We start from the raw sequence: 15,771 nt of genomic DNA, 5'->3' as shown, positions 1-15,771 counted from the left end.
TACATTAGGTAGGGAAGTTTGCGTCTCGTGCAATATGCGCCGCAAGCAGCCGTAGTTCGTTATCTTCTGGTAATATGATGTAATCAAATACCCTAAGTTTAAATGTGGCAACATACAAATTATATAAGGTATATCCAAATATGGCAACATTAGGATCCAATATGTTGTCTCTGTACCTCTGGGCAGCACATACAGATCTGTGTGTCCTACAAATATTTCCCATACAAGAATACTACCTCCTGCCTAGGTATCTCTTTACCATTTATTTGATGGAAGATACTAAATGCCTTCTTCTCTCCATAGGTAAACATGTTGAGAATTACTTGTTAAAGCAAAGTTTGCTTCGTCAGAACAGACAGTGAATAGAACAGACCTCTATTGTTTTTTCAGTCCAGTTTACATGACTATATGCCCAATTCATATGCTCTCTCAAGTGATGGAAGATAAGCAGGGATGCACAATATCTGTCACATATCATGCAGCCTTCTGTGTGCTGTTGTGGCTGAAACTGTCCTTCCTTTAGCAGAAATAAGTGCTGGGATTAAAATGTAGACTTGTTGCATATGCACTAAGTAGCAAATACCAATCATCTACAGCAGCGGTAGCTCTTGGCATACCTTCATCTTCAAGAGTCTGAACCAGTTGCTAGAAATTAGTTCCACAAGCAGTTTACCACAGAACAATCAATATTTAGCCATATTGCTGCATCAAATTGTCATTGACCTGCTTCTAATCAGACTATGAATCTACAATGCAATTCTGATGGCAAATGTCACCTTGAACTTATTTTTGTACTTTGGCTATCTCAAAATAATTTAACATATTATTGCTCACTAAATAGCAATGCCCTACTAAACAGATGGTTTTAAGCTGAATTGTATTTAAAGCAATTGTAATGCCATCCTTTTGCATCATGCTACTTGATGCAATTAGATTTTATTTGTAACATATTCAAATTTCAAGAATTTTGAACTATTTTTAGCTGATTTATCATGATTTTTTAGTTCATTGCTGAGCTTTTGGAAACCAGTGTATTTAAAAATAAAGATACTTTTATATAAATAAACATAATGCATAGCATAATACCTGTTCATAAAAAATAGTTTTAATTATGATTCATTAGTGTTACAAATACTATTCCGTAGTATTCCTTAGTTAACTGTATTCCATAGTTAACATTTTCCAGACTTTGTCTAATCTGTAATGTATAATGTGTTATTCAACACGAGGAAAAAAAAAAAAAAAAAAAAAAAAAAAAAAAAAAGGGCAAATTAAAATTACTTGTAGAATTTTTTAATTATTTCAATTAGAACAGCATATATTTAATTTTGCTTCTAATATCTAAAATTTGTTAATATTCAGGACAGTGTACTTCAGATTTTTTGGTACTTCCTTATTAAACGGCTCCCAAGATTGAATCGCTGATAAACCAAGGTAGCTCACCGCATGTACTTATATTAGCATCGTGTTTTATTTTTGCTAAGATTTTCAAATTCGCATTGATTTATTAAAAATATTCCTTACTTTTTTTGTGAATATGCGGTTAGCAACCTCTAATTTACCTAATAAAGAGGCGGATACCATATAATTTTTTTGAGAAAGAGGCCTTTTACCTGACAAATGAGTATGTGAAAATAGCCACAATAGGAAACTGCATGTTAATGATGAACTCATTTGGAGGTCTATTCCAGAATAGCACTGGTCACTGTTATTAGATTTATGTATTCTTGGGCAGAGGAGTGGAGCTAGGACTTTTTGCTGTAATTGTCTATAGCTATTAATACTGCATGATGTTATACATGTCAAAATGGTATCTAGCAAATCAATTTACTGTTTCACGGTAATGACAATTTTTTACCCCAGATCATTCATTTAAATTATTCAGATGAGATGAATATTCGATTTAATATAGCAAATTATAATCTGAATTGCTGCCCAACCGGCATAGTAGCATAGTAGCCAAGCTGGCTGCTATGCCGAAGGGAATCGGTTCGAATCCTGGAGAAAGTACTGATGTTTGTAAATGTATAGTGTCCGTGCGGCATGGGTGTACTCTAAATATGCGGCGAGTCGAAAGTTATCTCGAGAGGTTGGTGGTAGGTGAAGATGGGTGGGACACCCTCGGGCCCGTCGCCCCGGGGTGCTTTTCATTAAAATTTTGAGCGGAAATGAGCTAAACTGCACTGTCACTTGTAAGGTGCTCAAAAGCTGTTGCCAACAACAGGTTCATTCTTGCACTTGCATGAGGAATTTCGTTGGCTTGGGCTGACAAGTGAGCACTAGCAATAACAACAATAATAATCGGAATTTTTCAGTAATAAACAGTCAAATAAGCTAATAATGTATATTTATAAATTATTTGTAAAGCTTAAAGAGTTTTATCATTAACTGTATAGTTTTCAGTGATTTCCTTTGAAAGAAATGTATCTGTCATTTGATTTTAAAAGTTAAATGCAGCTGAATAAAAGTGCAACCATTTCGGAAAAAAAAAAAAAAAAAAAAAAAAAAAGGAAAAGAAACGAAATATTCCCCTGCAGTCTCTATTCATATTGTATTTAAGATATGTATTATATAAAACTGGTTTATATATTTATTTGAAATAAAGTTTATAAATATGTTATATTATCGTGAAATATCTTAGTTAAAATTTGACATTCTGCCAGAATTTTAATACATTAAATATAGCATAAAATTTTAATAACAAATAACAAAATTCATTACTATAAGAAAAATAATAAAATTCATTAATACAATTTTATTTTTATCAAGAATTTTGAAATAATTCTTGACATATATGTTGATCAAATTCAATATTAAAGGTACTCTAGTTACATATTCATTCTTCTCATCAAATTTATTAATTATAATTTTCAATTTGTGCCTCCTGCACTTAATTAAAAAAATTACTTCAGCCTGTTTTAAGTAGCTTTTTTGATTTTTGGAAGTACTTGCATCTATAACAAATAATTTATTAATTATAATTTTCATTTTGTGCCTCCTGCACTTGTTTAAAAAAAATTACTTCAGCCTGTTTTAAGTAGCTCTTTTGATTTTTGGAAGTACTTGCATCTATAATACCACTTTTTTCATTTTTTAAAAAATAATCATTTCGCATTTTTAGACGGTAAACCCTTTGCATTTTACACCTCACATTACATCACATTTGTGCTTCATATCTACAGTATGCATACCTACAGTGCACCCCTCACAGTTTTAGCCATACTTACATTTAATACATGCTGCATTTTCCCAAACAACGTTTAATTGTTTCATATTCCTATTACATTAACTCTGTAAGAAAATGTAAATACATGAGATGCTTTCTTATGTACACTGGAATACTATTTAAGAAGAATTACTGATCAGAATAGCTTGACTTTCTATTCATTCTCAAAATACGCGTTAAAATATATATTTAATGCATAATTCAATGACTTTTGAACATTTTATCTAATACAAATGTATGTTGAAAAATAGTAATTAATCATATTGGTATTAATTCAGTCGTGTTTTAATTCTCTATATTTCCTTACAAGTTTTAAATTTAAATGCCTAGTTCTCTGTCATAAATATAGGTTTCATTACCAGATTATAGTCCTTGCTTAAATACAAAAGGGAAACGGTGGAATTATTTTTTACTTTTAGGCTATAAATCCAAAATATTTCTTGCCAACCGAACTTTTCTCTAATATTAATTCAAAATTTTCAAACAAAATAATTTTTAAAATGTATGCTTAAAACAATATTTTATCTTAAAAATATTTAAAATTTCTGATCTGATTATAAATTATCATCACCTTCACATAAAATAATTTCAGCTTTTTTTCCTAAAACTTACATTTTATTACATTTTTTTGTACCTTTTGCATAAATACATTCTGTTCAATTCAAACAAACATACTTTATTTGTTTTTATCTAAAACTACAATAAGTTACAAAGTGCCCATAAAATTTCTTCAGTAAAAATATCCTTTAAATTTTTATAAATGTTTAAGTCTTCAAAAAATTTTAACCACAAGTTTAAATATAAATATTAATTTATGTTTACACGCGAAAAACAGAAATGTAAAATACAAAAAAAAATTTTAGGATTATATGTTAATTCAAAAATGTTTCAGCAAAAATAGAATACCAACTACCTCTTAGAACTGTATGGTAACTCAAAGTAACAAAGATCTCTGAATTCTTGCACCTTGTTTTGAGTATCCTCATCTGAATTTCCATCATGTGAACTATAATCTGACAAGGATAAGCTACCACTTCCAGGACTTCTGGAATTCCTCGAATTAGTTATTCTTCTTGGTAGAAGTCTTTTCCTCTTTAGAAAAAATCGAGATTGCTTTCTTCTACTAGTTGGTCGGTGCATTACAGTTCTAAATAAGCGTGCACTAAAGAAAGGAAAATACTGGCAAGCATGCAAAATAAGAAATAAACTGCATTGTGGGTAAGAACATGCTAAAGGAAAATTTAGAAAAGTGCATTAAAAAAAGCATGCATTAAAAAAAATTATGATACTTAATTCAGGGATTGGAAATGAGCAAGAGATCGCACCAAATAAATTATAGCCAGATTTAAAATATTAAAAAATTTATATACATATATCTCTAACATTTCCAATAAAATTCAGGATGCTTTACTAAACAGAAATATATATGTAGAAGATTTTATTTTAAAACAATATTTATCCAGGATGAAATTTCCAGTGATATAAGCAGATGCATAGATGTTTTTGTGTTTTACTATTTATGTGATGTATACATAAATCAGGTACTTTATGGAGTTTTCTAATAAGGCAGGAAGAATTGTACTATGTACCATAATCAATTATTTAAGTCTTTTGAACAAATATATTTTCTACTTATCATTTGAACATAAAGAATATACTATAGTGCATATGCATCAATATGCGCCCATTTCTGTTTTTATACACTATAACTGATTCTTGAGAAAGAACAAAGTAAAACAATATTTTAAAACAATACAGTGCACGTGAAGAAATTATAGATATATAAAAAATAGCAGTTATAAAGAAATAGTGACTTATAAATTGTGGTTCATATCAATATCAACAACCATATGATTTAAATTTCAAGAAAAGTAACATTTTAGATAGATTTTGAATAAAACTCTGTTGATTTTCAAGGATGATTTGACTCTTGAAAGTCCCTCTTCTTTAGGGGGGAAAAAGAAGAGAAATTGTGAAATAGAAGAAGCATCAAATGTTTCTATATCAAACGCAGTGGATGAAACAACATGAACATGAATACAGTGCAATATGTTGAAGAAAACAATAATATGTAAAAAATAGTTTCTTTAGTAGATAGTACAGTTCAGACATAGTTAGGAAAAATGGATTGTAAGTAATGTCAGTTAAAGAAAATAAACTCTTTTGAATGTGAAAAGCTTTAAGGAAATCCAATGCAGATTTAATTACCAACTCATATAAAAATTTACTTACTTTATCCTATTCAGATTTACCTATGGTTAATTATAAAAAAGTACTAAACAGTTGTATTTGTTCATAATTTTATTTGACATGATTCAATTTAGTGATATAGATATTACATCAAATGCCATAAAACTTTGCTTTAAAATATAAAGTTTAACATCTTGAATTTTAGCATGCAAATTCCACAGAAAACATTTAACAATTCTGACATGATAATGTGAATAAGATTTTTGAGAAAATTCTGTTTGTAGAGGAAATGCATCAGATGGGTGTATGTGTATGTGTACACACACACACACACACACACACACACACATATATATACATTTGAAATAAATGCATATACATATTTATAGAGAAACAGGGAGAACTAGATCTTATTTAATTATTTAAATGAAAAAGTTAGTAAAATTTTAGGTACTTATATAATATCTCTTCTACCATAAAACTGTTGTAATGCAATTAGTGCCAGTTATGGGTAAGAGTGATATCACATGACACTCACATCTGTGCTTTCCTTTGTTGTAAATCTGACTGATTCTTAATAAGCAGCTTCTGTTCTTAAGAACAAAGATATAAATTAACTAATACTGCTAGGTTTTCTTTTTCTTGAATTTTGAAAAAATAAGTTTTCAAGGACTTTAGACTCATGTATGTGATTGCTCTCTAGTTTATTTATGTATGTGATTGCTCTTCAGTTTATTTATACTTGACTGAAAGATTTATCATCTATTCAAAGGAGAAGAAAATAGCTGGATATGGTCAACAAAACAGCAGTAGATTGGAACAATCACTTGTGAGAAATGTGCACTCACAGCATTCTAAACAGTGCTTCTTATAAAATCAAAAGGCCTAACAAAATAGTAGAAATTGATTACAGCCTTTTTATGAATTGCAAAAACGAAGCCGGTCAAATAATTCAGAAGCAACGGCTATATGGGGTTTGTGCAGAGAGAATGATGAATATTTTATTGCAAGAGTTGCACAGAGAATTGCAGCTCAGATTTCTACAAGAACAACTGGCACAACTTTGGAGGGATCTTCACCAAATTTCATGGTTAGATGAGAGCCACCTTTCATGGTTAACAGGATAATACTAAATACTAGATTTATTAATAAATAGTTATAATATTAATGTCAATATAAAAATTTGTAGTACTTCACATTTTTATAAAATTAAATTAATGTTTTCACAAATAGTATTTTTAATTGAAAATTCCAATTTAAAAAAATTTATAGAACCATTTAAATCATCTCTTTTAATTTTTGATTTATTTTTTACCATCAAACTGAAAGGATATAATTTTTTGAAGTTTCCAATCCCTGTTTAACAGTGTCAAAGAAATAAAAATTTAAAAAATTTCATGCTTTTTTAAGATTATGTATATACCATATACAACATGCAGTTAATTTAATAAGTTAATATTGAAGTAAATTAATAAAATAAAAGGCATAGTAAATTAGGAAACAGTTAAAATGAAGAACATAAACTGCTCTATTATTACAACAGATTTTAAAATACCTTTACTTAACTTGTTTTGTATGTGTGTTTGTCTGTTTTCAAATCTTAGAAATCAAAATTAATTCATGTCCAGTTATCCTACGCTAAATCATGTAATAAAAGAGTGGAGTGAGATTCTATAAAATTGTCCAAACATTTCAGATATTTTCATTGTACATTCAGTTCAAAATGTATGAAAAATGACAATTCTAAGACAATAAAAAAATTAACCATTTTCATCAAAAATTAACTTGTAGTTAGCATAGGCAAAAATAAATAATAATATTAATAATATTTGCATATTTAAAAACTCACTGACTACTAAAAAATTATTGATTTAATAATAAGTACTGATATAATTCATTCATTAAAAAATTTAATAATTTTAATACATTTCACAAGATAAAGGTGTTTAGTTTTAAAAAATGTTTTTCACGCATTTTATTAGCCTTAAAAATAATTAAGTTTAAAAATATCTCACAACTGCTGAAATAAAAAATAAACTTATTTGTGAATAGCCGTATTGTAAGGATCCTAAGTTTTACTAACGTTTATTTTATTTTAAAACTACTATCACTTCTTATTTTCTACTTCCGGACAGAGTTAAATGCTTTAACTTGCTTATGCAAATTGTCTTGCTAACGCCCAAGTACTTAAGTTGTGGCTTTTTGCCAAGAAAGAGAGAGAAGGAGTTTTACGAAGCAAGCCGCTTTTCACTGTACTTTTTACGAGTTTTCACTCTGTTGCTTGTTGCCTTTAAGGCCAGAGGTTTAGCCCTCTTGATATTTGCAGACGTATCGTAGTTTTAGCAGCTTGGCGTACTACATACGTACCTTTTTTAAATAAAGGTCAGTCTTAGTGCTAGGCATTTGTATACTAATTCAATAAGTTAATAATAATAAGTTAGCTTTTAGTTAGAGTTTTAGTTAGTAGTTTTTATATTCTTACGTTCAGACCACAAGTGGTTGGTCTCTGTATTCCGAAGTTCGGAAATACCCGTTAGTATTGAAAATAAAGGGTTTCGTATACCCTTCCTGCTTGTGTTGTCTACTTCACACCTTCTTGAACATAGCTTGAGTAAGCTCCCTGTTTCTATTCAGGATCATTCATGTTTCCAACGCAAATAAAGAGAAACACAAGTCCTGACAGTATATGTCTCAAAGTTAAAATGCAATTATGTAAATTATGTAATATTAACTAAAAAATTACTCAAATTAATATCCAAAAATAACTAAAAAGCCAAAGGGAATCATATCTTGTTTGATTACTCATATACATTACATTATCATACTTGATACATTATTCTTTTATTTAAAATCAACTTCCCTTCTTCCCCCCCCCCTTAAAATTGATAAACATTTTCAGAGATTTTTTCGCACATCATCATTACAGTTCATGCATTTAATAAGATCTTCAAGATTTAATTTACATTTTTAAAATGCAATTCTTAGGGCACACAGCAACAATAGGAAAAAAATATAATTTTAGAACAGTGAAATGCAATCTGATTTAATGGGAGACAAACGCACTATTCTGCGATGAATCTAAGATGGAATCCTATATTACAATGTAAATAAGTTCTCCTATTACATAACCTGCACAAAAGCATATTTTAATTTTTTTTTTCATTTCTAGCATCATTCATTTTTTTATAAAAATACATAAATATACATAAATGTAAGGAAATTACTGTCAACAAATATGTAAATTTTTAGCCCAAAAGGATTCTCACTATTAGTCTTGAAACCGGCATCTTGCATCAAATATCTAAAAGTGTTGAAACACTTTCCAAATCGTTGCCACCAAATATTATTACCCTGTATTATATTTAAAGAAGTTAACTAATGAAGAATCTGCATGAATGTATGTATGTTTCTTACATTGTTAAAAAGACGATGGTATCTATAGTCATATAATTTTCAATAATGTAGTCCTCCACCCAAATATAGACACTTGGAGAAGCCTGAATTTTGAATCTGTTTTATTATCTATTTCAAATTATGTAAAACTTTAACAAGTTTTTGATTAAAAACTCAATGATTTTAAAGTGAGTATTGTACAGACAATGCCGCCCTAACCACAGGGCTAAATGGGCTATAGCCCCAGGGCGCAAGCCTTTTGAGGCGGCCATTTTTTATTTGCGATATAGTAAAAATTTATTTTTCATTTTATTAGTTTTTACTTATTTTTAAATTAAAACACTTCTTAAAATATTAAACTGATTTTTATTTCTTCCAAATGTGCTGAAAAACGATAGATAGAGAAGGGCAACGCGAAATAGGAGTAACACCCTACCGATCATACTTTTGTTTCAGTCGCATTTGAACTGTCGGAGCTGTACTGGAGTTAATATAAGACCACCTACGTATACTCACCGCGTCGCCAGGGCATATTCATTTATCTAAACGTAAATTGTATTATTTTAACAATCCTGATAAAAAATAGGAACATAAAGGGGTCACTGATGCGTACCTTAATATAGATTGCACGACAAAAGTAAAATTGATATAATTTTAGTATTTGTCGACTGAATAAGGTGAATTAAAAATTGAAAATTAAGTGGAAATTATTAAATTATATTATTATCTTCCTAAGGTAAGTGCTTTTCCTTTTACATAAACTAGTGGACAAAAAAAAAAAAAAAAAAAAAAAAAAAAAAAGGCATTTAGCAAGATAATATTTATTAATTTTAAAAGGTTAAAAAATAAATTGTTTTTTTTTCTCATTTTATATTTAAAAATATATTTACTTTAAGGTATAAAGAAATTAGGTAGTATATTGAACGGTTTATAAAAATCAAAGTGGACAAAAAAAAATGCATATTGAAAAAAATTGCCTTTTCCCGCCAAAAAACATAAAAAAATTCTATGATTCAGTGCATCCATGTCAAAGCAATTATCAATTGAAGAGAAGGCTCAAATTGTAGCTTTCCACGAGTCTGGAATGAGCCAAATGGAGTTAGCAAAAAAATACTCCGTAAATCAATCAACAATTTCCAGAATTGTTAAAAAATATATTATAAGAGGGTCTTCATCTCGGAAACCGGGATCTGGCCGAAAGTTGTCACTCTCATCAGGTGATTTAACTTTTTTGAAGCAAAATATCTCAAAAGATCCTAAATTAGGATTAAATAAATTGAAAAATATATTAAATGACAGAAAAAGAAAATGTGTTTCATCTAGAACAATTCGTCGTGGATTGTGTTCTATAGGTTTGCCTGGCAGAGTTGCCTGTTCTAAACCATATTTAAGTCCTGAAAATGTTTTAAGCAGATATGAGCACGCTAAGAAATGGGTTTATTACACTCAAGAGCATTGGAATAGCATAATCTGGTCAGATGAGACCAAGATAAACTTGTTTGGATCAGATGGACGAAGATATGTAAGGTAGGGGAAAGATATAATTTGAAAAATTTAAAGCCTACTGTTAAACATGGCGGAGGGCATATTATATTTGGGGTTGTTTTAGCTCTAATGGCACTGGAATGTTAACGATCATTGAGGGAAATATGGATTCCCTTAAATATACTAGGATAATCGACTCTTGTCTTGCATTGTCAGCTTCAAAAATGGGTCTTAATGGATATGAATTCCAACAAGATAACGATCCAAAGCATCGTTCAATGCATTCAAGAGAATATTGCAGAGATAAGAAGATTATTGTGCTAAGCTGGCCATCCCAATCACCAGATATGAATCCAATAGAACATCTCTGGACTCACCTGAAAACAAGAATAAGGGAAAGACAGTCAAAAAACATTGATGAATTAAAAAGGATAACGCATGAAGAATGGGACAGGATTGATCCGGATTTCTGCAAAGAGTTGGTCGAAAGTATGCCAGATCGAGCTGAAGCACTTTATAAAGCAAAGAGCGGGCATACAAGGTATTAATTAAACAATATGCATTTTTTTTGTCCACTTTGATTTTTATAAACCGTTCAATATACTACCTAATTTCTTTATACCTTAAAGTAAGTATATTTTTAAATATAAAATGAGAAAAAAACCAATTTATTTTTTAACCTTTTAAAATTAATAAATATTATCTTGCTAAATGCCATTTTTTTTATTATGCGTTTTTTTTTGTCCACTAGTGTATATGTTAGCTAAAAATTAATTAATAATGATATATACATATTTAACAATTTTATAACAATTTTTTATTCCATTATGTAGGAAGACTAACCATGGAACATAAACGAAAAAAATTATCTGGTTCCGCCAACCGTAAATTAAAAGAAGAGAAAGAGGCGAGGCAAAAAGCTCTCTTGGAAAAAATGCCTACATTAACAAATTTCTTTAAAAAAGGCGAAACACTTTCTATGGATATTACAGAGGATGAGCAACACAAAGAGGGAAAAGAAAAAAATCAACAACAGTATGACAATAATGCCCAGCAATCAAATGTGAAAGAAAAAGAAGAGGACCAGAAACAACAAAACATGGAATAGCCACAGCCAGAAGATCAAGAAAGAGAATATTTAGATGAAGATGAACTTAGTAATATGTTGAGTGTTAATTATACTGATCCAGCATTATGGGGAAGATTAAGCGAAGACAAAATTATAGATATAATGAAGAACATATCTAACGTAGAGGTAGATATTCAAGAACTAGACTTTTCTGCATCTAAAGTGGTCTACAAATCACAGAGCAGGTGTGCTACAAAAATGATATTTTATAGACATTTACAAAACGGAAAACAACAAAAAAGAAACTGGCTTTTATACTCAATTACTTCAGGAAAAGTATACTGCATCCCTTGCAAACTGTTTGGTAGTGCCAATAATCCATTTAGTGCAGGTTTTAACGATTGGAAACACAGTGAAAAAATTTCGGACCATGAAAATTCAGTCCTTCATAAAGAAAACACCCGTATAATTGTGAACAGATCTACAGAAAAATGGGAATATTTCAAAAATTATTCTATTATATCAATGGAAAAAAATACGAATTACTGGAAAAATATTTTAGAACGTATCATCGAAGTCATAAAATTTTTAAGTTCAAGGGGTTTGGCTTTTATGGGAGAAAATCAAACTATTGGTGATAAACATAATGGGAATTATTTAGGGTGCTTAGAACTTTTAGCAAAATTTGACCCTATTTTGCAACAACATATATTTAATTTTGCAAATAAAGGTACTGGGAATATTTCTTATTTATCTGCAAATATTTGTGATGAGTTTCTAAAAATATTGGGCAGAAATGTTAGATGTTTTATTATCACGGAACTAAAAGAGGCAAAATATTACTCTATTATAGTAGATTCGACGCCCGATATTTCCCATATGGATTAATTAACCATTGTCGTAAGATATGTCAATAAAAATGGAACACCCGTTGAAAGGTTTTTAAAATTTTTGGAGAATACTGGCCATAAGAGCTCAGAAATGCAAGACTGTATTTTAAAGCTATTATCTGATTTAGATATTAGTTTGGAAGATCGTAGAGGACAATCTTATGATAATGCCTCTAATATGTCGGGTATATATAACGGCCTCCAAGCACGCATTAAATCTAGAAATAATCTTGCCATTTACGTGCCCTGTGCGGCACATTCTTTAAATTTAATTGGACATTCGGCAGCTGAATGCTGCATACAAGCAACTAAATTGTTTTTGTTTCTACAAAACTTATACAATTTCTTTGCCGCATCAACATCAAGATGGGAAATTTTAAAAAATACGCTAACAGCAAAAAATAAAGTTCCCAAAAAATTAAGCGACACTCGTTGGTCAGCAAGAGCTGATTCAGTGAAAGTAGTGGTTTCCGGCTATGAAAATTTTAAAAATGCTTTAACTAAACTTTACGAAGATAATTTTCAAAAGCCTGCAACAAAAGTTGAAGCCCAGGGGTTGTTAAATGAGTTCAACTCATTGGAAACTGCTATTATGATAGCATTTTGAGTGAAATATTGGAAACCATCGATAAAACTAATATATCGCTTCAAAAAGTTGATATTACAATTGAATGCATTGTTTCATTATATGCTTCTTTAGAAAAATTTGTATCATCGAAACGAAATATAGATTCGTTTAACCTTTACAAATCAGAAGGTATAAAATTATCTGGCTGTTATGAATACAAACGGTTACGGAAAAGAAAAAGACAGTTCGACGAAAATACGTCGGAAGAAGTGCAACTTGATGCAAATGAAGAATTCCGCATAAAAACATATTATGCTATTATTGATAAAATTCTAGCAGAAGTACAAAAGAGAAAATGTGCATATGTTGACATTTATTCAACATTTGGGTTTCTAGTTAATTTAAAAAATATAAATGAAGACATAATTAGAAATAATGCTGCAAAGTTGTGCGAAATATATCAGAATGATTTAGAAAACAACTTTATTGAAGAATGCCTACATTTTAAACATGTGAATTTATTGGAAAATACCGAAAATATATCTATCGCAGAACTAAGTTTAAAGACAATAATCGAGTTAAAAATTGAATCTACATTTCCAAACGTAACCACAGCACTGCGCATATTTTTAAGTATTGCCACAACAAACTGCAGTGGCGAAAGATCATTTTCAGCAATCAAAAGAATAAAAAATTACTTACGATCTTCTTTGGGACAGAGTAAACTCAATGATTTAAGTATTTTGTCTATTGAAAGAGATTTATTTGAAAATTTAAATACTAGTGATAATATTGATTAGTTTGCCAAAGAAAAAGCTAGGAAAGTAAATATATAAGTTACATTTGTTTAGATTAAGGTGTGTTTTTGTTCTTAAATGGTTTTTTTTATTTAATTAAATTTTATTTTTGTTTATGTTATGCACTGATGGAGAATCATATAATAGTTCCGATCAAGTTCTAAGGATTAGACTAAAAACTGATCGGAACTATCATTATTGAGATAATCCCCTCAAATCTGGGTAAACATTTATACCCATCTTTTAAATAAGTGACTTTAAAGAAAAGTTGCAATAAAGATAACAGTTTATTATAAAAGTAATAACTAGTTTTTTTCTAGTTCTGACACTTTTGTTTTGTATAACTTTTCCGACTCCCATTTGCCATTCTGTGTATTTTCTTAGGAAGAAGGGCGCATTATTTTTAGTAGCCCGTGGGCGCCGAATTCCTTAAGACGGCCCTGTGTACAGAATATCTTTGTACAGAATATCATTTTTATCTCCAGCACTGGAGTCTGTTTATCTGAAGTTCTAAAGATATGCAGTTTTTAAATATTTTTAGCTCAAAGGGGGCACTAGCCCAAATGCTCTTGAAATGCGCATGTGCGTGTAAATGAAAAAATGCCCCTTTGGACATAATATAAAGTTTGAAAGCTTTCAGATTTTTCCCCCCCCCAAAAAAAATTATTTTCTATTTATTCAGCAAGAAAGGATTCTACAAAGGATTTAAATATGTACACAAGCAAATTCTTAACTATTACTGAGTTAGTACAGTTGCACAAAGGAACATGCTTCATTGTTACAAGCATTTGCAAGATGTGATTTGCAAAGATGGACTGATTTCAAAATTTAAATATGGTTTGCATTTTTTGGAATAAAACTAGATCAAAATAACAGACTAAATTTAATTTTTGATACACGTGGCTTCTTTTAGACAAGGAACTGAATTTACAGTTATTTATTATGGCCTCATATTTAAATGAAAATGTATCATTCTACATAACTTAATCATTTATTCAGAATATAATGTAATAGATTATATTTTATTTATTTATGTATTACATATGCATATTAAATATGCTTTTCCCAAATTATTAATATTGGCCACAGTTATCAAGAACAAACATTTAAAAATTTGAAGTTGTGTACTAAAAATACATTTTTAATACTTTGGGTAGGCCTGTCTTAATGAAAACTTTGCTTCACTTTTACAAGCATCTCAGATAATCCCCAGGTACAGTGAGCTCACATATAAAGTCACAACTAGCATATACATTTTAGGAAGTCTTTCACAGTAAATAAATACTGTTGTTTTGCATATACAGTGGTTAAAACCACATGGATATTATAAACACTAAAACTTTACTCAGACATAACGTTTTTTATATTTATTACTAATAATTTTAATGTTAATAATTTGTTTATTTATTTAACAACATCATATTCCATTTAATTGCTCCTATTTAAATTAGACATTTTTATTTTTATCAATTTATTTGCTAGTCTCTTTCAAGGTTACTTGCAATTAATTGCACGAGTTCCTGCGTTTAGTCTGCATACTATGTCTAACATTTTCCAATAAATTTTTAGCAAAACGATGATGATTAATAAAAGTCTTCTTTTTCTTTTCTTTAGTATATTTAGTTCATATACAACAGTTAAAATGTCCCTTTTCATTTTTTCCATCACTAGCGAAACAGTGATTGCTTTAACAGTTTATCGTAATGTTTTTCCTTCATTTACATTCATTTAACTTTTCAAGTTTATTAAAAGCATTTCCACATGAATATTTTGGTTATAATAATATCAAAATAAATTTTTATCTGTTGAAGTTGTGTGTTTCCCACAATCAAATAAACTTTATTCAATTACTAGTTTCCCATATATTTCTGCATAAGAATTCAAAATCCTTATTATTTTCAATTAAATATTAGTTACCCTTCAACTTGAATACCCTGATCTTCATCCTCCTCCTCTTCATCTTCCTCTTCCTCTTCATCTTCACTGTTCTGATCTACATCATCAAGATCATCTTTTCCTAATGCTCGAACCCGAGCTGATGGAGCTGGGCGTGAAACAGAATGAGATAGTGGTCGTGGTATCCCAGAAATACCTGTAAGCTTTGTGATATAAAATAATAAATGAAACTTAAAGTTTGAGAAAAAGATACATAC

The 15,771-nt window shown here is 29.6% G+C and overlaps 1 protein-coding gene across 5 annotated transcripts in view; it reads right to left on the bottom strand.

Moving 5' to 3' along the window:
* The window catches only part of IFT46 (intraflagellar transport 46), a 201,810-nt gene that overhangs the window by 142,743 nt on the left and 43,296 nt on the right, over positions 1-15,771 (bottom strand). For all 5 annotated transcript variants that reach the window (XR_015039626.1, XM_085811367.1, XM_085811369.1 and 2 more), the window contains 2 exons: positions 15,536-15,717; positions 4,140-4,388 (listed from right to left, as the gene is read on the bottom strand). Coding sequence is in view for 4 of the 5 variants with exons in the window: in XM_085811367.1 (XP_085667493.1) it covers positions 4,140-4,388; positions 15,536-15,717 (431 nt within the window). In the remaining variant the exon portion in view is untranslated. The remainder of the gene's footprint in view (positions 1-4,139; positions 4,389-15,535; positions 15,718-15,771) is intronic.

This window comes from Stegodyphus dumicola, chromosome 2 (assembly GCF_044657685.1).
Source record: "Stegodyphus dumicola isolate Sdum_Otavi_A_Nest chromosome 2, ASM4465768v1".
Lineage (NCBI taxonomy): Eukaryota > Metazoa > Arthropoda > Arachnida > Araneae > Eresidae > Stegodyphus > Stegodyphus dumicola.
Note: the sequence above shows the minus strand (reverse complement) of the source record. Positions and strands in the feature narration are given on the sequence as shown.